The sequence below is a fragment of the Agelaius phoeniceus genome, chromosome 2, assembly GCF_051311805.1.
Source record: "Agelaius phoeniceus isolate bAgePho1 chromosome 2, bAgePho1.hap1, whole genome shotgun sequence".
Taxonomy (NCBI): Eukaryota; Metazoa; Chordata; class Aves; order Passeriformes; family Icteridae; genus Agelaius; species Agelaius phoeniceus.
This window is the reverse complement of record NC_135266.1, coordinates 32,918,778-32,941,917: the sequence shown is the minus strand read 5'-3', so window position 1 is coordinate 32,941,917 and position 23,140 is coordinate 32,918,778. Positions and strand designations below refer to the sequence as shown.

General features: G+C 39.2%; 1 protein-coding gene across 3 annotated transcripts in view; it reads right to left on the bottom strand.

Moving 5' to 3' along the window:
- The window catches only part of GABRG3 (gamma-aminobutyric acid type A receptor subunit gamma3), a 299,464-nt gene extending 277,731 nt beyond the window's left edge, over positions 1-21,733 (bottom strand). Inside the window, exons 1-3 of one of the 3 annotated variants that reach the window (XM_054654544.2) lie at positions 21,197-21,733; positions 17,894-18,042; positions 4,252-4,319 (exon numbers count right to left, since the gene is read on the bottom strand). In XM_054654544.2, coding sequence (XP_054510519.1) covers positions 4,252-4,319; positions 17,894-18,042; positions 21,197-21,249 — 270 coding nt within the window. In that variant the 5' untranslated portion in view covers positions 21,250-21,733. Of the gene's footprint in view, positions 1-2,606; positions 2,627-4,251; positions 4,320-17,893; positions 18,043-19,692; positions 19,818-21,196 lie in introns of those variants that run through there. The other 2 variants (XM_077173454.1, XM_077173456.1) reach the window with 2 other exon arrangements.
- Between the last annotated feature and the right edge of the window lie 1,407 nt (positions 21,734-23,140).

The following is a 23,140-nucleotide window of genomic DNA, read 5'->3' as shown; positions in this document are numbered from 1 at the left end:
GAATTAAAATCTTGCATCCTACAGCCTAACATCTCCAATGACATTGCACCTTGAAATGGCAAATTGCAGATTTCTTTAACTTACTTTATTGGATGATGAAAACCAAGACAAAGAGATATAATGTGCACTCAAGAACATATCATTTGGCTCATAGAATGCATTTGTCATTTACTTTTGAATAAACCAGATTTTATATCCTTTAAATGAGTCTAAGTCCTATTATGTTCTTGATAAAGGACAGGCAAGATATTATATATGAGATGGCTTTCATTTATTAAAATGACAGCCTAAAATTTTTGAATGGGCATTTATATATCTTGGAATTTTAAATTGAATATACTCATAATATCAATAGTATCTACCATTTCATAACATCATGCCATAACTCAAAATGCTGAAATTACTTCTTTAAAGCTATTGCTACTCACAATCACTTCCTAGTATCACTAAGTTCATTATTCAGTCTGGTTTTCCTTGTCTGTTATTACACAATACCTATTTCTTCATATCAGGTTTTTTTAAACCATGACCCAAAGAAATCTTCCATGTCACAGACAAAGGAAGAGTCACCCCTGTCTATTAAGAAAACAAGTTTCTATTGTCTTCATAAAATAATTATGAGTCTCTAATAGAAGACCAACCACATTACGGTTCTACTCTTTCTGGAAATCTTGAGGTCTAAAATAGACATATTGAAAGTACCTAGAAAATGAGACACTGCTAAGACTTTTAGGAGAAGTGGCAGAAACTCTCTGCAGAAAGTCTGGAATGCAGGGTTAGCTGTATATCCCTGTGGATTTTGGTGTCTTTGCCACAGAACACGACCTCTCCTTTGACCTGAAGCCTTTTTGATAAGGTCCCTAATATTTCTTCCCTTTGTGGCAGTTACAGCCTCATTCTAAAAAGATTCATTCTTCCTTGTATTCACATGCAGTTCATCTGAGATTAACTTTGCTACAAGTAGGTGTCTGATAGCAACTGTCTTTTTCCTGACTGTTAAGAATCCATTAGATATTAATATTCATGCTGAAGTCTAAGCATAATTGCAACAGTTAGTGACACCTGAAAAGCTTTGCTCTACAAAATCGGCTTGAATGTTCATCTGAACACCCATTGAAAAAATATCTTAAAGAAAATTATTTCCTAGGTTTCACCCACTAGATGAAAATCACTGATGAAAACTGATCAGAAAATATACATGCAGAGTTTGATTTCTAGAGAAGCTCCACATGATTTTCCCTCAGAAGTGCTGCAGACTAAGAAAAAAGTAATTGAGCTAAGGTCTAAGTTTGGAAGTACACAGCAGGAAAGTCCGCCTTGTACGTGTTGATGATCTCACCCGTGAAATAGAAGAGATGGAAATCAAAGTAATCATCACTCTTTTTGATAAATCTTACCAAGTTGCCTGGACAGAACAGCTCAACTTTTAATAATAATTTAGGGGAAGAAAGTTAAAAGTTCTTGTCCTGGTGAGAAAAAGAGCATAGGTGGGCTCTACCAAGAATCCCCTTATTTTTTCTCCTGAAATGAGATTTTTCATGCACATTCCTCTCCCTTTGAAATTTCAGTTATATGACAGATACCAGACTGAAGACATCCATTCTTCCTTTCTTCCTCTTCCTCTGACACGGGTAATTTCCAGCTTCTATTTCTGTTCAACTCTTTGTGTACCCATGCTTCAGTGGTTCACAGTCTACATGAAAAACTGCTTACTTAAAAGTAAATAAATTATTATTTTTAATTCCAAAAAGTGTTTGATTTTTTTTCTTCCAGTAGACCAAATAATGGCTACTGAATACTGTAGCCAAACAGTTGAAATAACACAAACTGGGGGAGAAGAAGCTTCTCAATCAGTTCTGCCACTTCAGAGACAAGCCATCATACAGCACAGTGGCCTGCAATTTTGTGAGGACTTGCCATCTTCACTGTAAATTTGAGACTGCAAGATCATTACTGCTCTCTTATGTATGTTTGGACAAACTCCAAAGTAACAGAGCAGAAATGGAGTTTTTGGACAAAATTTTGTTACATTTGAGTGCCTAATGTTAATTTCCTATATTGGTAATTAGGTTTGAGAACAGAAATGAAATTCAAAAATACTAAGGTAGTTCAGATTCAGTTTCAGTGGGATGTACTGTCCACAAGCACACCTGAAATAATGTCCATGTCTATTCTAAAGTTTAAATATAACTTTAACTTTATGCAGTCTTGAGTCCTTAAACCTCAGATACCTAAATTTTGTATTTCATTCTTTTACTTACCATTCTGCCCTTACACATTACACTTATTTTTTCTTCAGCTGTAAGCAAGAAATATCTCAGTGTCATACACTCATTAACCATCCTAACAAGACCATTTACTATAAAAGAGATACAATATGCGTTTTTAAAATGGATATTTTGGTGCATTTATCTATTTTGGGTATCTTGAACTCAAAAGGTATATTGAACTAAAAGTTAATACATAAGTTAGTCCGTGCCACAATAATCTTCCAAAACCCACTGATTTCTTATATTACTAATTTTTTCCTTCTACCTCAAGTAGTTTTGACTAAATGCTTTCTTATTATTCCACATGCACTTCCAGCACCCCAAAATTCTACTTACAAACTAATTCAGAGAGGCAAAGAGCAAAAACACATTGTCCCCATTGCTTTGGAACAGAGTGCCCATTCCTAGAGTAAATGCAAGCCAAGGACCTTCCAATAAATTGTTCTCCAGAGAAGTCATTATGGTATGCTGTCACCCTTGAGCCAAGAATGGCACAAGAACAGACGAGAGACCCAACTGCAAGGGCAGAAAAAGAAGCTTTATTACAAAAGATTCTTTGGTTTATATAGACTGATACGATACACTCCACTTGATTGGCTAGTTAATAAAAAACACCTTTCTCACACACCATCCTTGAGAAGAACAGGAAAACAAAGTGGAAAACACCACCTGCAGATTGTTTATACTAGCAAGTTATCACATTCCTACAACTCCCTAAAATTCCCAGTAGCCACTGAGAGAAACGATTGCTGTTTCTCTCTCCCTGACCAGACTGGCATCCACAGTAGGCCATCGGGGAAGGACAAGATAATTAGCTATTTATTAGTTCAAGAATGGAGCGGCTACTCCCATTGCTTGACATTCAGTACTTCACATGAAATATCAATCAACACATTTCACAGTTGGTGAATATGACACCAAGATGTCCACAGCACATAATTTGTTTCTGTGTTTACTTGTCAGATTTTCAACTACAAGGGTGCATAGGAGTCTCTGACCACCTTGTATTTGATATGCTGCAATGATTTGCCTACTTTCATATTTATAGGCAAAACCAAAGAATAAGGCTGAACAGACACCTTTTAAATTCAGGAGCTTTTCTTCCAAAAATACAAAAGATACATGCAATGCATTCATTAGAGTCTTATAGGAACACTGTACACGGCAGCCTTTGAATGCCATTGTGAAAAGAGACATTGCTTTGAAGAGGTTATTTTAAAATCTCTAAGTACAGTAAGATATTAACAGGCCCTCCATTTCCAAGTTGTATTTAAAAAAAATCAACCTAATTTAAGAAGGGGAATAATATGATGAATCCAAACTCAAAAGTTGCACAAGCAGCCACAACTACCCATAACCCCATATCTACATAAACATTCAGTTTGCTTTTTAAATCTGAGTATGTTGCTGCAGCACTGAGGAAAGACCTAGAGTTCAGACTGTAACAAGGGACCAACCATAGGTTTCTTATTGCCACACAATCACACTCTCAGTTTCTCCTGCCTTTACACATACAGTACATCTATGAATAACTTCTTCAAAATTATACTCTTACATTCAAGACTGTTGGTAACTCAGTGAAAGAAAAGCAACCACTGAAGAGATTATGAATTCCAAATAAATATGCTGTTATTACACGATGACTTTCATTAACTCCACATTATTAAGCTGTATATTTGATTGCATCTTGAAACAACATCTCAAGAGCTTTCTTGAAAATGACTTCACTTCAAACTTTTTTTTCCTAAGATGGCTATTTTATCACTGAAAATCTACCAGCATGTTTCAATAGACAACACAGAACACAATATTGCTTACACGTTTGTTCTCTTGATGAGACATAAAAACCAGAATTATAGCTAAAAACAGGAGTAAATCAGAATCAAAACAACTTATCACTGTGGTATTTAGTGTCTTTTTCAAAAGTTAGTATTGATGCCAAGATCAGCAATCCAGATAAAAATCTTTGTAAGTCACTTACCATATTTATTGATGATACAGGACCAATGCTGTTAACATAAATGTCAACATCAATAACTGTCGGTTTTACTGTGGAGAAAAAAAAATTAATATTATTTTGTAGACAACATAAATAATCACTTTAAATACTTTTCCCCCCAATAGCCACAAGTTCTTTTTTTCAGATACAACTACTGAAAAATATGGATAATGTATTTAAAAAAAAAACATGGCTCTATTCCTCGTACCCAACAAAAATAATTGCCTTAAATTAAGACCTGTACCACTTCATCATCATGATTCCAATTTGTCAGCAGCAATTTGTTGAAGAAACTTTCACTGCTAGGCATGGTAGCTCAAAGTAAAGCTCAAACCTAAGATGCCTGACATGAAAGTAGAAATAATGTAGCGTAGTACTTTTTCCCTTTGCCTCAACATTCAGGTCCTTTAGCCTGTTTGTTTCAGATCAAAAAAATCTTTCCAGATTACTGCATCTCATCAGCCCTGAAATCATCCTAACTTAGAGTAAAATCTCTATGAAATCTGATTAGCTAAACCTAAGCAACTCCTCTTTCAATTCAGATTCATCCCCTTCAGACGACATTGCCTTTGCACTCTTTCATTCACAGGCTTTTGAATTTGATTTGGTTTAGCCAATGTACATTTCCCATCATATTTTCCACGTTTTCAGACTTCAAGGACTTTATAAGCCAAGACAAGCTCTGTATTCCTTTCTTTTGCTGAAGCCACTAGGATTTCTCTTTCTTTCAGCATCTTTGCTATCAGTGTAGCTGCTGGACGTTACTGAGCTCTTATTGGTGACATAATCTAACTCTAATATAATGCCACTCTTACACCAAAAGACGCATTAGTTTTCTTTACTTATACTGCTATTATTCTAGCCCCACCGGCTGGAAGAATACATTAAGCTCTAAATTGAAATCTAAATTAGTGGTTTACTTTCTCCAGAGTTAGCTGACTCAAAACTAAGTCTAAAGAATAAATGCTGTTTTAACCTGCATAGTGAGAATTGATGCCAACTTGCCCCTAGTAAGCCAGCAGCTTCTGTTGGACATCTTTCTTTCCCACAGAAGCACCTTCTCCTCTACATTGTTTTCAAAAATCTCCAGAGAGTATTCAAACCACTGAAGTTCGGGAACTACATTGGACTTGGACTTTTTTCACTAACCCCCAGGCCTCCTACAATGAGGAAATGCAGGCATATCAGCCACGCAAAACTCAGGAAGCTTTCCTCTGGGAAGCTACTGAGCAGAGAAGTGAGGAACAGCTAAATACCAAGGTTCTGATAGAAGCTTATCTCAGGTAGCAATCAGTCAATTGGTCTAAAGCCACCTGATAGATAGACAGGGATCTTCACATGTAAAGATTAGTATTTTTTGCCTGCATCCCCCAAATTTCAGACCATCAAAGAGGTGTCAAGTAGTTTAAAGTACTTGAAAATTTAGATGGTTATGAAAAAAAGAATTTACGTGCTGGCCTGTCCTGTAAGACTTTGTATGTACATATCATTAGGAAGGCTATATCCCCTGCTGCAAAAACCAGACATTAAACTGGGTACAAATAGTGGTTAAAGATGATAACCATTCTCTGTAATTCATTTTTACAATTACAATTAAGTAACACATACTTTTTGACTGTGTATGGTCAGAACATCCAGGATTATTTAAGGTCATGGTTTCAAAGTGTCTGAAGTACAGGCTGATGAACTCAGATCTCCCCTTCAGCAAAAGAAAATGTGAATTCAGCTGAACAAGCTCAGCTGATTAAAGCAATTCTAATTGTACCCAGCTAATAACTAAATAGGAGTCTAGCAGCTTCTGGTAATGAGTTGCCTCAAAATGCAGTAATAAATGTCATTACACAGGAATTGGTAATAGCAAGAAACTACAGCTAGCTCTTCCACCAGAACAGCATTCATGGAATAAAGAGCTCTAAGCCTTATAGGATTTATGCATGTGTCTACCTGGAAGTTCAAGGCTAAGGAGTTCTGGTGAACATTAATGGCACTAGACTTAAGGATACAAATTGGCATGCAACTGAATCTTGGCAGGATCAGGAACAAAATTCAGGACCAGAACACAGTGCTAGAAATCTGTTTTTTTAATCTGTTTAATCACTGCAGTTAAGTATATAAATAGAATATGAGGTGATAATTTTTCCTGGATGTTCTGGACAAAATTCTCTTACATTGCAAAAAAAAATATTAAGCACTGTGTATTAATGCTAAAGAGAATTTGATCTTACTCACAGTAAAGGTCTAACCTTGAAACAGAACACTAAACAAGGGTCACTTCTTTTATCAGACATTTCCAGTGAAATTCAAATTGAAAATAAACAATACACGTAAGCTATTATACCTGTTCAATTTTTTTTTAACTGAAAGTTTATTTGAATTTTTTTTTTTTAATTTTCCTTGGCAGAGGTAAAAAATACAATTGTAATTTGATTGTATGATAAATGTTTGTTCAGGTTTTAAAAGAAAAGACAGAAGAGCATAGTTGTTGCTGCCAGTGGTCTTTCACGGATATAAACACATATAAACAAACAAGGGATTATCAGGTATAAATTTTAGGTTATTATCAGGTATAAATTCATTTTATCAGGTATAAATTCATTATCATAAGTTTTTAATTCAAATGCCAACCAAAATATAGCAAGGTTTTAAGATTATTTCCTCCAAAATGTATTATGAAAAAGGAAATAACTGAGTCTTAATGTTATCATGTCTTCTTAGAAAGAACTCACCCTACAGTGCCCTTACAAATAAAACTGAGTTTCATGGAAATATGAAATAGCTACACTATCAAGCAGGCTGGACCAGATGATCCACTGTGCTCCCTTTCAAGCACTCTGTGATTCTGCAATTTCAATGCCTGCTCAGTTTTTCTGGGTATTGCATTCATTTGTGAATGCTCAGTTCATGAAGGAATTCAAGCCACACATGGAATTGTTGAGGTGCAGATGGAGCTTTTTTTCTTGCACTAGAAGAGTGCTCACAGTGTTGTTGACAGAACAATTAAAGTGTTAATACCTCACTAAAAGCTGACAGTAAGATTAAATATGGATACTCAGCTACAGTACTGTTTTGTTATTGGCCTAAACCCAAGATGGTCCTGAAGAGCTGGTAAGAAACTTAGGAAAAATACTGTCAGAACCATGTGTATACAACATGCAAGAGAGCAATTAAAGGTTGTCAACAAATGTACCAGCCTTCTCAAAGTTCTCTGAAATGCTATTTAATATATGGCAGTAACTTTCCCTAAAAGACAGTGTAAGCACATCTGAGTAATTGCAGTGTTACACTGCTACTCAGTGCTACCTAAGGTAACCTAGCTGCTTCTCACAGTCATTTAATCTTCAAACATGCTGGTTTTAATTGAGATGGGGGATTTATAAAGCCAATCAAAATGTTTTTAAACAAAACTAAGGTCATCTGAGCCAAATGCCCTCCCTGGCTTTGAGACAGATAGTGTTTATATTCCAGTCAGCTTTGTAACTATCACATTGCAAAGACGCTACCAACAAGTAGTGCCTACGAACTTAAAAAAAACCTGACAGTTTAAAAGACATCTAGGACAACCATAGGATTCTTTCAGTCCTGCATTGTGGATTTAGACTGGTGAAAAAAAACAGAACCTGAGCTTGAATCTCATTAAAATCCATGAAGACATTACTGTTGGACACATGTGAGTTGATCATGTGTATAAAAAAACTCAACAGATAAATCAAGAGAATTTTAAAAGACTCTTGAGTAAATCAAAAGAGGGAATGTTATAAAATTTCATGTCATGTAGGGGGAAAAAGCTGTAAAAAGTTCCTGTCATTTTATTATGCTTATTTACTACTCTGAATTATCCTGTCCTTTTAAAAAAGAGATCTTTTGATAGATCTCCACTATTCAGAACTGATGCTTATTTAATGAATGAAGCTACTTTTCTTCCTACAGAAAGCTTCCTCCACATTTGAAGTCTGTCCAAATAGCACTAATGTTCCTGCATAAATCATAAATATTTAGAAATATTTTAAAAATTTTAATATTGGGAAATATTTTTACAAGCTCAATTAAACGGAGTACGTCTTACTGAGTTGTCATAAATTTTAAAATAAAATTATTTTTTGTTGAGAGTAAACCTTTCTTACATTGTTCAACCAACACCCAGGTTTATTCTGGTTTTACCCAACACATCAGTGATAAAAAATGTTGTAGACCAATACACATTTACAGAAGCAAAACAACAAGAACCAGATTTTTAGAAGGCACATAACTACATAAAAATCACAGTATGATCCCTGTTCAAGAACTACAGGGCCACTTGAGTTCTGCCCAAATTTCATAAGACTTCTGAACACAAATGACTAACAAGATTGGCTCTGCAGTAATGAGATATTTTTTTATATTGCTCTATAATGATATTTTACATTCTCTCATTACCACATAAATTGCTATTTTTAAATTAGGACAAAGCTGTAATAAATCATTACACAGTTATTGGTAACTGTAATAGTAGTGATTATAGTGTTAATTTTTACTTTGCATTGGTCATGATGACTATTCCAATTTTCCTACACTACCTTATAGGCAACATCTATTTGCCTAGCTGTTCCTATAAAACAAACTACTATGCCAACAAGTCACTCCTCAAGACTAAATACTGTTGGCTACCACATCTCCATTTTACAACAAATCACCACATTTGAAGAAAAACCTGGGAACAGGAAGTGTTAAGCCACCATCCCTGGAAGTATCTAAAAGATGAGTGGATGCGGCACTTAAGGACACGGCCTAGCTTTGGATTTAGCAGTGCTAGGTTAAGGGTTGGACTCAAGAATCTTTTCCAACCTAAATTATTCAATGGCTCTTTTCTACAATGCTATGAATCTATCAGTGAGGAAAATTAAAAACCCTCATTCTTCCTGTATGGAAGAGAATGGGCTTGAAAACAGATGTCCAAGTCCTCCACTTGCTACAGACACAGAAACTGACAGAAATGACATCCATATGTTTTAGGTTCAAACTACCAAAACGGAACTGCAAATGAAAATCAAAAGAAGAAAGAAAGTTTGGATTAAAGCAATACCAGGATGAGAATACAGTCCTCTGAAAACAGTATTTTTTTTACATGCTAGGTTTGGTTGTCATTTTGTCCAGGAGTGTGAATGACAGTGTGCACATAAACGGACTCCCTCAATTAACTACAAATCACTTTTATTCTTCATTTCCCACCGTAACTATCAATCAACCTTCAGCACTTTCATCCTTCATTTACCATTCCCTAATGCACAAGCTGTAATTTTTCAAGTATTATGTTATGGAAAGAAAACTGTAGATCTTAATGGTTAGGCTTGTTTTTCAATCAATCCCTACAGTTTTAATTTTTGTTTTACTTATATTCATCAGAGAGGAGAATTCCTGTGTGATATCGTAAGACTGAACAATAACAGAATTTGTTCCTGCAAAGTCTAGCAAGCTAGCAACCAGGGTCTGGATGAACAATAGCAGCCATGAGAAAACTATACAGATGTAAAAATTAGCAACACTATTTAAAATAGTATGTGCAGAACATAATATGTCCCTGTTTTAAGACGACAGAACAATTAGTTTGTGCCACTAACACTGAACACCCTTGCATTTTACAAATACTTATTAAGAAACCTCGTTAATGACAGCATAGTCTGGGAAATCAGAGAGGGAAGGGATAAGAAGAAAAGAATTTTCTCATGTAAAAACTTTCCCTGACTCTTACCTAACTTTCAACTCATGGCATCCAGAAAGTTTGTGTGCTATACTCCCATGATCCCCTCAGATTAAAAAACATGATAGTGAAGCTATAGAAAAGAAGAGAGAATAAGAACTAGCATCTTCTACATTTAGTTTTGTGTGTGACAGTTAAGACTAAGAGTTAGGCAAACATTAACTGTCAACCAAACTTTCCTACCTACAGTGCTATTCAAGAAAAAATTCCATCGTTGTATGCATCAATCCATTTCAGCAAATAGTCTCTGTCAGGAAATAAAACACTAAATAGAAGTTATCTGTGTAAATTAATTATTCACATTCACAAAGATAAGGCTGTATTTTAAGGGAGCTTGCTGTTCAGTAATTAGGTAAAACACAAAAGCAGTACTTTTTTCAAGCTCAGAGATTACACATAAGAAGACATAAGAAGACATAAGCATTGCAAAGATACAAGTGGCTTCTTAGAAATGAGATAAAGGAGCATTTTATATAGGCAAAAAACTGCATTAGCAGGGATAAATTATTGGCAGTAAATTATTAGGTAAATTCAGAAAAACAGTGTTTGAATACTAAAATAATTCTATATAGTGAAGTACAGTAAGCTTAAAATTAAAGTGTTGCTTTCCAGCATTTGATTTAAATTAGGTGATCTAAAAAAAAAAAAAAAAATTAAACTAGGGTTCTTTGGAGAGTTTTAAGCAGAAACATTGACTTGCAGGGCTTCAGGCTCAAAGCACTGGACTAAAATTTCTCTACTTACACTTTCAGTATGGCACATTAAAATTTTACCTAAGAAAAGGATGAATAAAAAGTAGGTTGTTTCCCCTAAGGGTTGAAAAGCTGCAAACCAAAGCAGGTCAGAAAGCCAAGGTAAAAATTTCCCGTACTCAGTCCATGGTTAAGCAATCAGAAAAGGAGAATTCAGGCATGAAGAAAGCTCACTGTCAAGATCCAGTCCTAATCAGAGTTGCTCCCATGCAGGATTTTGAAAGAGCCTATGTTTAATGCACTGGACCAGCATCAAACTAAGACTATTTGTTTATGTAATTGTTCAAAACTCAAACATGTATCACAAAAACCAGAAATGGGTATTTTGCAGTGTTTTATAGAGTAGTTTACCCCTAATTTGCTAACTTTGCTATTAATATTCTAGAAATGTTCATGGCCAACACTGCAAAAGAAAGCATCAGTTCCCGAAAATGGTAGAGAATTAGAACTCCTGCAGAATCAGAAGAAATCCCTTTTATCATCCCACCTAGAACAGAGATTGTTCTCATCTTCACTGAACAGCAATCCTTTCCTCAGGAACATTCCTCTTCTTGAGGATTTCTAGTTAGATGGCTAAATCAGAACAAAAGTCCTTGAAAGGAAGACAATCCACTTCCACCCCACCATAAAAGAACAAAAGGAGAAGTATCAGTGAGAACAATCAATGCATTTCTGATTTTTTTGTTATGATTTTTTTTCATTGAGCTGTCACTATATTCAGCCCTGTTTCCTACCAGTTCTTAGCCACAGCACTCTGTGTCCTCAACAACAGGTCATTCAAGTTTATTCTTCCATATAAATCTAAATTAGACTAAACTCTACAATCTTCTGCAGTGCCCAGTACTACAGAAGTTGGATCCAGGACTATGGCTTTCCCTTCCTGAGTGCTGCCATAATACAAACAGAATTTACCCCATCTCTCCTTCCCATGTGCTTTACCTTTACACACAAGTTGGCTTTCCAGGCACAACTCTCAATGATCAATCCTGAAACAATGAATGTCTCTCTCACTACCTCATGCTATAAGATGCCTGACACTGTCTTGTAGGCTAGCACCAAAAAGGACTTACAGCAGAAAGTAGTAATTTGACCTTGCATGACACTTCACAGCTTTCTCTGCACTACAATCTGGAAAATATTTTGATCTGTCAGGCAATATGCAGCCCTCTGTCACCACATATGGGGAAACCTAGCTGGAGCTAATTTAAAGAGCATCAGGTGTGGCAATCAGCAGCTAGCAAAAATAACCTGACAGCCTCTGTAGTAATCGCCTGTGATGCACTTCAGGGTTCATTTCTGTGTGACATGGTAGGAAAGCAGGTCAGACAGGAGAAAGACTGTGATACTGCTTCAGAACTCAAGATTTTCAATAAGATTGTGCCTGGAAAAGGACATGTTCTTTAAAAACCAACAGAGTTGTTTCCTCTCAACCAACAGTTTTTCTCCTTGCACACACTGAGAAACTGGTTAAATTAGTTGCTAAGAAAACTTTTAACTGCTTTAAAAGAGGACTGCTGTTAATGCTCCCAAACAGCACAATAAAGCACATCAGACAGAGCTTACTCTTCTGAGTATGCTGATTCAAATGAGCCCATCTATTTGTACCAGCTCTGCTTGTACAAACCTACTCGGGGTAGTGAGAGCTGCACAGCAGTATCTGAGACTGCTCTCATCTTCAGAAATATGGCTAATGGTTATAAAGATACTGGAGGAGTAAAAATAACCAGCATGACTCTCAAGACAGCTAGAACTGGTGGAGTCATATTCACTTCATATTCCAAAGTGAATTTATTTGGGCTTATAAATAAAAAATAAATACAGATGACTGCTAGAGGCTGCAAGGATCAAAAAAATTTAGAGGATCCAAGAGGAAAAGGAAGGAAGGAAGGAAGGAAGGAAGGAAGGAAGGAAGGAAGGAAGGAAGGAAGGAAGGAAGGAAGGAAGGAAGGAAGGAAGGAAGGAAGGAAGGAAGGAAGGAAGGAAGGAAGGAAGGAAGGAAGGAAGGAAGGAAGGAAGGAAGGAAGGAAGGAAGGAAGGAAGGAAGGAAGGAAGGAAGGAAGGAAGGAAGGAAGGAAGGAAGGAAGGAAGGAAGGAAGGAAGGAAGGAAGGAAGGAAGGAAGGAAGGAAGGAAGGAAGGAAGGAAGGAAGGAAGGAAGGAAGGAAGGAAGGAAGGAAGGAAGGAAGGAAGGAAGGAAGGAAGGAAGGAAGGAAGGAAGGAAGGAAGGAAGGAAGGAAGGAAGGAAGGAAGGAAGGAAGGAAGGAAGGAAGGAAGGAAGGAAGGAAGGAAGGAAGGAAGGAAGGTTGGTTTAAAAGCAAAATTCAAAATTGGTGTTTGTTGAAAATGTCTCAGAACACAGACTGGTGAAGCTTTCTTCAACATATGCAATTCAGAGGCTTCCCTAATGTAAGGATACATCTGAGAAAGAGAAGATGTAAATATGAAATACAAATTGCCTTACTACTCTGCCATTCAAAGCCTAATCTAGGGTGAGGCTTTTTCCCTCCCACTACTAATGGCACATTTCAGAAACTGTCGCAGTGGGGGAAACTTGGACGCTCAATATGAGTGTTTAGCAAGCTTCGTTTATTGAAGAGAGCATCAGACTTTTATGCACAACAAGTAATAAGCTCATACATATTCTGCAAGCTAAGCAATCTATTGGCTATACTACAATATCAGCTCTTCCTCATACCTTAGAAGTTACATCTTTCTTTTCTCATGTCTCTCTCACGACTTGTTATTGTACCACAGCCATGCTCAAAGACACAGTGTTTTGCAAGTGCAGGGACCCAGATTAGCTGCATCCTCCCAATTCTTAGTCCAGAACGTAGCCCCTCTCACATAGCCATTCTTCCACAAGAAACCTCACATATACTAACTTTTTGATTGGTAACTTTCACAATTAAAGAAAAAGATTACATATTAGTTTCCACACATAAGGTCACTCAGGAAATTTGACTGGAAAACTTTCAACTTAGTTAAAAATTTTCTGTTTGAGGCAAATTATATTCCATATGAAGTTAAGCTTGAAACCATGTAGGGTCTGAAGGTAGCTGTTCTTTTCCATAACTTTGTTGTGGTCTAAGATGTCCACGAAGGAAGGTGAGAGGGGAAGATTTCATTAAAGTAAAATGACTTTGAAGGAAACTGTGTTTCACTTCATTGTTGGGTTTTCTTTTGTTTGTTTTTGTTTGTTTCTTTGTGTGGTGGGGTTTTTATTGTAATTTAAATTTTAGACCTGTCAATCAAAGAAAAATAAAGATCAATTACAAAAATCTGGTTTATTTCTGGAATCTAAATTAAACTGAAATATTTTCAGCTCTAATTATCATCATTCTGTTCTGCGTCCTGTTTGCCTAATATTTCTGTTTCATTTTATTAATAAAAAGAAAATAAAATTTCAGGGCCAGAACCTGCTCTACTAAATTTTAGGATTTGTATCAATGTGACATAGGAGGAGAAAAGCACACTTGCAGGGTAGCAAGTCTTACTGCACCTGCACATAGAAAATGACGCATATCCATTAAAGAGGTCTTTTCTTCAAAGCACTTTGAAACAAAACACAGAATACCTGCCTGTGGAAGAGATGTTAAGACTTTCATAGTTCAGAACTGGTTTAGTTTTTTTCTAGGATTGGTGCCTTTCATACCACGCAAAAGACCTGAGTATCTCAGATCTATAATTGTAGCTGGTAAAAAAATAGGTGAATAGATGCTTTACATCATAAAACACTTTTCTTTTTGATCTAATCAGTACACTGTTATTAGCTCTTCAGTATAAAGTGCTTTCTTTCTTTTTTTTTTCCAATTCAAAAAGGCATGTATTTTTTGTGGTATAATAGAAACTTTCCAGATACCACCAGTAAAATAAAAACCCTCAAAGCCATGATATTCATGGAGACAAGAAATCTGCCAAATGTGTGGCCACAGGGGATGCAGTCAGGCATTCCCCTGCTGGTAAAACACTGCTTTGTTTCTAAAGATCAAAGGAAATCTCCTTTGAGCGAGACAGGTCCTGTAAAGGTATCACTTTGCTAATAGCCTTCACAGGTTAGCTGTTTTGCCTAATATTTAGTTTGTTCAATCCACTCAAAAATCCTGGCTTGGAACCTTGCAGGTGATGCCTGAAATGCTGAGTGTAGATTGTGCCTATGATCTGAGCAACAGCCATTTATGTACAAGCATAGGCCAGGATGAGGGGAAAAAAAAAACAAGTCCTAGTCTTGCATGCAAGCAGTGACCTACACACTCTTTACAGTGGTTTAGATATGCTTGGGTGCCAGGAGGAAAGAGGGTAGCTAGGTGGTCACAGTGCCCTCACTGATGGCTGTACTGCTGGCCTGGAGGAGATGAGATTGCTGACAATGCCAGTGCCCATAGTACAGCAAAAGGGCACTCAGAATATGCCTGTACCAGGTAGGACTCTATTTTGAGCTAGCCAAAATATCAGTTGCCCTGAGAAGAATGAAAACCACGGAGAAGTCACTGCCTGTGCCAGCATGCACTTTGATATATTTTATTCACCACAGTCTTCTCCTTCTCTCCTCCTTTTTGGGCTGCAGAAGTGTCTTCCCAAGTGATCTGAAACTGGCAATCCTAACCTTAAAAAGTGGAAAGTATTTCCTGAGCCTTTCTGACTGCATTCAGAACAAAGATCATTTCCTCAGGACAATAGCTAAAGCTACACACTGCTAGAAATAGTGGATTTGCAATAAATGGTTGAAAAACTGAGTGAAGAGCAGTGTGACATGAAATGGTGAGTGTCCCTTCCCTGTGGGTCAGACAACTTACTTCCCAGCAGTACCATGCTAATGCAAAGGCCCTAGTGAGTAGGTGACTGTATATGAGTCCTGGATTTAACCCTCAGTATTGGCTGAACTTCTGCTTGAATCTGGGAATCACTTCTCACCTCTTCTACTGGTTCACTCCATGCTTCCTCTAATTTCCAAAACATGCATTTTCTTATTGTATGGTCTATGTTACCTGGCACACTACCTTTTCTTCCTGGTGCTCTAGCTGGTATGTATTATGCTTTAAAGTATTTGTATTAATACTGAGACCTTCAGGACAGCAAGACAATTCTGTTGCCAGGACATGTCAACCACCTTGTTAGGAGGATAACCAGCTCTCAGATGGAAAGGACAATGTGTTTGTGTGTGAGGCACCAGCCAGCAATTCAGGGAAGTTATCTGTAATGCCTGATTCTCTAGCATTCCCCTTGTGTTCTCCTTGCCAAATGCGACAGCTCCACAACTTCAAAAGGGCAATGTTATTTATCTGCATCAAAGGTAGGAGAGGTGCAAAGAGGGACCAGGGGAGGAAGCACAGATGAACTGACTTCTGTAGCATTTGAACAACACTCAGCACAGGTTCTGAAATAGCCAGATTGCTATCAAAGACAAAGAACAGCCTAGGCCAAGATGCTTGATAGAAACAGATGTAGTTGAGAACTATAAGATCTGTTTGATACATGAACAGCTGTGTAATTTGACTCCTTTCTCAAAAACAAAATGTTGTGGAGACACAAAAAGAATTATTTTGGTAACAATGACTTCCCAGAGCTGTAAGTTATGTCTGACCTCTACTGATTTTATGGCAACTGATATGGGGACTTGGAGTGATTGCTTTGCCCCACATAAGCATAATGTAATTCGCTCTGCCTTAAGTCAGTGATCTGAGGACACAGTGTACAAAATAAATCAAAAAATTTGTCTAAGACTGTCTTCCAGATGTTGATATAGGTGGGAAAGTATGTTAAAGCATCTCTTCATCAGATATTAAAGATAGCTAAATCCAGCATGACAAACGAAGTAGAGAGAGATAAATGTCGCTTTGGGATAAAAACAGACACATCTATCAAATATGATCTTTGTAAATACTATGGAAAATCAAAGTAATAGCTATAAAAAAGAACTAAACAGACCCTCTTTTTAATACCACAGGATAGTCTTTGTTTTTCTGCAACTGTTGCATTATTGTGTAGCTATGAAATACTCATAATTGTAATGATGAATACATATAGATGGCTCTTACTTCCCTCTAAACCAATCCAAAGGGATCACCTAGAAAGCATATCAATACATGTGCCATTAGCAAACAATAATTGCACTTATAATCAGTGGTAGGAATGCTCCTCTAATCCCTGCAAATATCTAGGGAAAGCAAAATATATAAAATATATTATATATTATATTATGTGATTATTTTGAGTATTCCTCAGTCTCAGTTTGTCCTGAAGCGCATGCAAGGTACAGTAAATATAAATGACAAATTCTCTCCGATTGCTGTCATACAAACTTGCTATGAACAAACTGAGCAGCAGTTGTGCTACCAGCCAATATGCTGTAGGGGTGCAAAAATGAGAAAAAATGGCATAACTCCAATAGGTGGAGAACTAAAAACAAAACAAAATAAAACAACAACAACAAAAAAAAAAAACAACAAAGAAACAAACCAACAAAAAAAACCAAAAACCCAAACAAAAAACCACAGTTGATTTGAAACCTCATTATACAAGTTAAAGCAATATAGTAGCCCAAGATGGTAATATGCAGGTACCTACAGGCTCTTATTTAAATTTCATACTTATATGTAGTAGTGCTGACCATGAGACACTTTGACTATGTAAGATTTCTTTTGGAGATGTCTGCTGGTTTGTGGAAGATCATCTCTGGAGTTGCCCTATACACAGGCAAATCCCAGTGCATTATTCTCTGCATTAAGGAACAGAACTTTCAGGATCAGGAAAAGAACAGGTGCACATTCTTCTCTTGCTGTGTCCTACTTTCTGTTTTGATATGCTGAGGTTTTGTTTGCTTCTCAGAGTGTGAGATTTTCAACATGGACTGGATGACAAAAGAGGTGTGTTCCTCTGCCAAAGACCTGCTGAATACTTAAGGATTAGCCCTTCCATATCCTTACACAAACTCTGTACAAACCAGCAAAATTTTAGGACCCCAAGCTACCACCAGATTTCCTTGTGAGAATTAGCATTTTTAAAATACTTGGAAATCAACTTCAGCCAAAAAAACTTAATCTACACTTCCCCAGATACTTGTGCACACTTCCAGAATATAGTAACATATCTACTCTGCATCCAGAGAAGCTTATCCTCACTTGTGCAGAAAGAAGTACTTACTTCCAATATCTGGCCGCAGCTTTTTGTCATACTCTCTCAACAGCTTGTTTAGTATGAGAGTCACATCTGTATCTTGTGTTTTTGGAGCTAAAACCCAGTTTTGGTTAGTTGTTCCATCTTCATATTCATCGTCTTCGACCTTTCTAGAACTGCAAAACAAATGAAACAAACAGGTATTATTTTACATTACTAAAATAGGATGCAACAGGATGCAGCAGGATGCAACAGGTGCAACAGGATTTTCCCATTAACAATTGTTGAGTATCTGTGGATGGGTCATGACTGACAATTGTTTAGAAATTGTCTTCTGGAAATGTCTTCAAAAAGTTATACTCTAGAAGATAATACAGCTATCAGAGTAGTATTTTATATCCTGTATTTTAATGAACCTATTCTGACTAGTTTACAATATACTTTTACAAAGAGCGAACATCTGCAGTATTACTTTATTAATACATCAAGACAACTGATTCATCTCTTGCACAAAGCCTAATAAGAGTATTAAAAATTCAGATCTGTTAATACTTCCTGATCATTTTATCCTATTAATAAATTATTATATTCTCAGTGCATGAATTTCAGAGTTTAATGTATTACAAGGCTTAGAATTAAGAGCTCATTCCTGAATTTGAGATGGATTATCACAAGCACACAAACACATTGAATAAATTAATCTGAATTTCCCTGCAGCTTTAGTAACTTTTATTAGAAACAGTACTACACCAAGAGTTGCAACTTTATTCATTTATAGGTGGATTATGTTTGTTTTAAGGCTATATTAATGCAAATGTGATGAAACTACAGTTTGGCCAGAAATCACAACAAGAGCTATTTTCACACAAGACTAATTTCATTTGTGCAGCTTTCTGTGCACGGACTTTAAAATGTTGATTTGAAGACGATATCTTCATCAGATGTATCTTTTGGTATCTTAGAAACCAAATCTGTTTGATGCCTCTCACTGGAGAAAATCTATGACAGACTAAGATGAAGTTATTAGAAGAAAAGATAACCTCAGTGGTGGAACCTATGTAAGGAATCATGTGTTATTTCAACCTGCAATTGCCCAGGGGATATGATATAATTTTGCAATTTTTTTACATAAATGTCAATGATTATGTGAGGTGCAAAGCAGTGGAGAATGAGAGGAACAAGCCTTGTTTGTTCATGGGATGTGCTACACACATCTGTGCAACTTTCTTTCTCTCCTTCTCCTTTTCTCCATAATGACACCAGTGTATTTTAAAATACCTCAGATGTCCAGAAGACTTGATAAATACTCTATGTGAACATAAAAAAACCTGATACAAATATAAAAATTTAATCACAGAGCATCATCGACCCTCACATTGCTCGAAGACCACAATTTGAGAACATAATGAAACTTTAAACTGAAACTGCTTTACAGCCAATATGCCCCTAAAGATTAACCACGAATCACTTAACATGACCTCACAATTTGCAATTGCTGTAGGCACAATTTCTATAGAAAAATAATTTTTAAACCTAGACCCTGGGGATTTTCTGAAGTGAGCTCATATAACTAAGCTGTAAAAGCAGAGAAAACTTAGGGCAAAATTTTGAATAGACAACCACTAATTTTCTGTTATTGGGCTGTATTTTTTAAAAACTTGAGGTTTTTTTTTTTCTTTTTCTAATTCACCCAATGAACATTGAAAAAATCAAGAGGATTTTGGGAGAATTTTTTTTTTCCATCAGATTCATGATAAGCCCTGTGTCTTAATACTCCTCAATGGTTACAGAACCATTCTCAAAGGAGGTATCATCTCCAAACATACATGGTTGATATTTCCGAGCTGAAGCTCTGCAATGGTGCTGAATTGCTGATAGCAAAGAAGGACAATTCATATGTCTTCTGCTGCTGCAGCCACCACAACTTTACCACAGGCATTCAGACTGCACCTGGAAATGAGAACTGAGTTCAAGCAGTATCATGATTCCTATTTCAGGGAGATGCTGCTTTAAAACAAGTCACTAACAAGAGTCTAACAAAGCACTGTCAGACCTTTTAGATCCCCTCACTCTAGCAGCTTCTTTCCTAGAAAGTACCTCCAAACCATTTAAATCCTTACCTATCTTCTAGATTAAGATTGGTGGTGGAAGAGGTTTCACAGTGGATCAGACTAATACACTAGACATGTATTTTTCAAGCTTTTTTGCTTTCTCCCTTAAGAAGTTATTATTTCCCTTCCATTGCTTGTCTCCACATAGTTAAGGCAATAGTGCTCCTTCAAGGCACTTGAGGCTGCATTTTTCTTTTGTAACCCTACAGGTGACTGGCAATTCCTCTCATATTCCTGTGATCCAGAGAAATAACTACAGGGTGATGACAAGCCAGCCTCAAACTAGGAAGGAAAAAAGGCTACATGCCTTTCCCCACTCTTCATCGTTTTGATTCTGTAAGGAGACAGAGAAGAGACTGTGCATAAACTGCAGGGGAGGAAGTCTAGAAAACTCTGAGAGGTTGTCAGGAAAGGGTTTCTTTCCTGCAATAGGTGTGTCCCACACCTGCTCTGGAGGCTGGCAAGAAGCATCCTCTAGTTCCTGTGGGGATTTAGGAGATAGACGCCACTCAGGTGTGGGGCAGGCTGCCAAGGAGGACAGGGGAAGGCCTTTGAGCATGCCTGTAGCCTGGTTTGTGCTGGTTCCTTCAGGGGGAGCGGAGCTGACCCCTCTGCCTGAGTTATTCTGTGAGGGTGTACAACAGCCCCGGACAACCAAAAAGACCGAAATCCAAAAGGTCGGGGCTGACGCTGCCGGCTGTGCCCCTCTGGCCTCTAAGAGTGGATACCGGACCCCCTTCCCGGCCCTGAGGCGGGGACCAGGGGATCACGCACCCCGCGGCTCATCCCTCACGCCGACCCTGCCCGCGGATCCCCCGGGGGTGGCGTGGAGGGAAGCTGGGGCCGCCAGGGGAGCCCGGGCAGCTCCAGCCGCTGTCCCACCGGGTGCCGGCAGCCGCCCGAGGGGGAAACTTTCTGCCGGGCCGGCTCAGGACAGGGCCCCCGCGGGCGACCTCCGGCTTCACGCGGGGCCGGGAAGGGACGGCGGCGGTGCCACCGCCCCGGGCGCACCCGGTGCCGGGCGGGTCCCAGGATGGGAGCCGGGTTAGCAGCGTTTGGGAACAGAGCCCCGGCACGGCGCGGAAGAAGGTGGGGAGAGCCCACTGTTCTTCCTGGGTGCCGAATATTGTGCAAACTCCGGCAACTGGGACTTCAGCCCTCCAGCCCCGGGGCAGAGAGGAGAGGGGCTGGAGGGGAGGCGAGGGGAGCGCAGACTTACCAAGCGTGGAACACTGAGAGGAGGAAGAAAACCGGCAGGAGCTTAGCGGACATGGTCCGGACAGCGCTGGCCAGGTGAGAGGTGCGGCAGGATGAAGGAAACGTTGCAGAACGTTCACATGGAAGGGAGAATGAGGCAGTGAGGTAAAGGTCTGAGCCTCTCCTCCTCTGTATTCTCAGCTTAATACCCTGAAGAAAACACTCTCTTCCACAACGCTCCGAGAAGGGAGGGGGGAGGCGAGAGGGAAAAGAAGAAAAAAAAAAAAAAAAAGCTGAAGAAGAAGTGGAACGAGGGGGAAATCCCCAGCGGAGAGGCCAGGTATAAATCAGGCTCCGCGGGCTGACAGGTGTTCAGCGGGCGCGGAGCTGCGGCGCGTCCCCTCAGCCGGCAGCCAGCAGCCGGGAGCAGCGGCGCGGCCTCTCCCGCTGCCCGGGCTGGCGCTGGCCGTGCCCCCCGGGCGGTGCACAGCGCCGAGCAGCCCGGGCCCCGCCGGGCCGCGGGAGCCGCGGGGCGGGCCGGGCCGGGCCGGGCCGGGCCGGGAGGGGGGCGGGCCGGGGCGGGGGGAAGGGGCGCACCTTGCCCCCCCCGGAGCGCCTGCCCGCAGCCAGCCCCGCAGCGCGGCACCGGAGCGCTGCCGGGGACCGCCCCGCATCGGAGAGCACCTCGTCCCCGCTCCCTGCCCAACAGGTTCCCGCCTCGCCGGCAAGTGGAGGAGCCGGGAAGTGAACCCTGCCCCCGCCCCAGCGGGCGCACACACACGCACACAAGAGAGGGGGAGCAGCAAACCCGGCAGCCGCAGTCACTCGGCAGCCGGGAATTCTCCCCGACATCACCAGCCCGATGCCCTGGACAGGGTAGCCGGTGGAAGGATCCCCGTGATGTTTTGCGGGATCCCCTCACGCCCAAACCCCACAATTACTTGCCGAAAGCCCCCCCACCGCCCGGGGCTGGAGGTGCTCTCGTCACAAGGAGGGAGAGGGGTCGGGTGCTGGTCTCGGGGTGATCGGAGCGAGGGCATCCCGATGTACACACAGGCGCAGATCCGTGTAATCGGTGCGGCTGCTTGCACGGACAGATAGACAAACCCAAGGCAGTGTGTTTCGGTGTGCCTCTGTATCTAGGTGGATGCATGTAGAAGTTTGCATGCACTGTACGAATGCATGGATACACATGTATATGCACAAGGTATGCCAGGAAAATGTATACACAAAGAAAAGGTCTACACGATTCTGTAAACCAGGTTACATGGACTTATGTGTACATTGTGAACTTCGCGGTAAATTAGGTTTTTCTGCTGTGAGAGCTCGTAAATGAGACAGCAGTCAAGTGTATTCAGGGCAAAAATAGTTAGGGTTTGGACAACTTTTGTCTTTCTACTCCACTAGGAACAGCACAGTGATTTTTAGCGACTTCAATTCTCTTCATGGAGAGGGAAGCTTTGCACCAGGCATCAGGGTAATTGGAATATTCCCCTTTGTTTTCAGAATGGGGAGTCACAAAATTTCACTTACGTAATGCTAATTTGAAAACAAAAAATTGCCAGAGGTACAGCGAGTCACTGCTTTCCTGTGATCAGAAATCTCGGGAGTGTAAATCTCTGTTTCCTTCTCCCTTAGACATAACTTCCATGTCCTGGGGGAGTCGTTTTTAATTGTTTAATTAAAAACAAAATCTGCTGGAAGATGCAATCTTGCTTTTAGAATAACTCCTACATGAAGCCTAGAAGAGCTGGCTATAGGGAGTTCTGTTTCCGAAGTTAATTTTTGAAGGAACGACACAGCTTAAGAAAAACCTGTCGTGAGTCAGGCAATTAACTCTCAGTAATTCACTTTAGGGCTTTTCTTTCAACCTTTCAAGTTTTGTTGAGTTTTTTTTATTTCCAACCTAAACGCCTCTTTACTAGATTATACAGCATTTCTTTCGTGTTTACTTTGTCTAATTGGA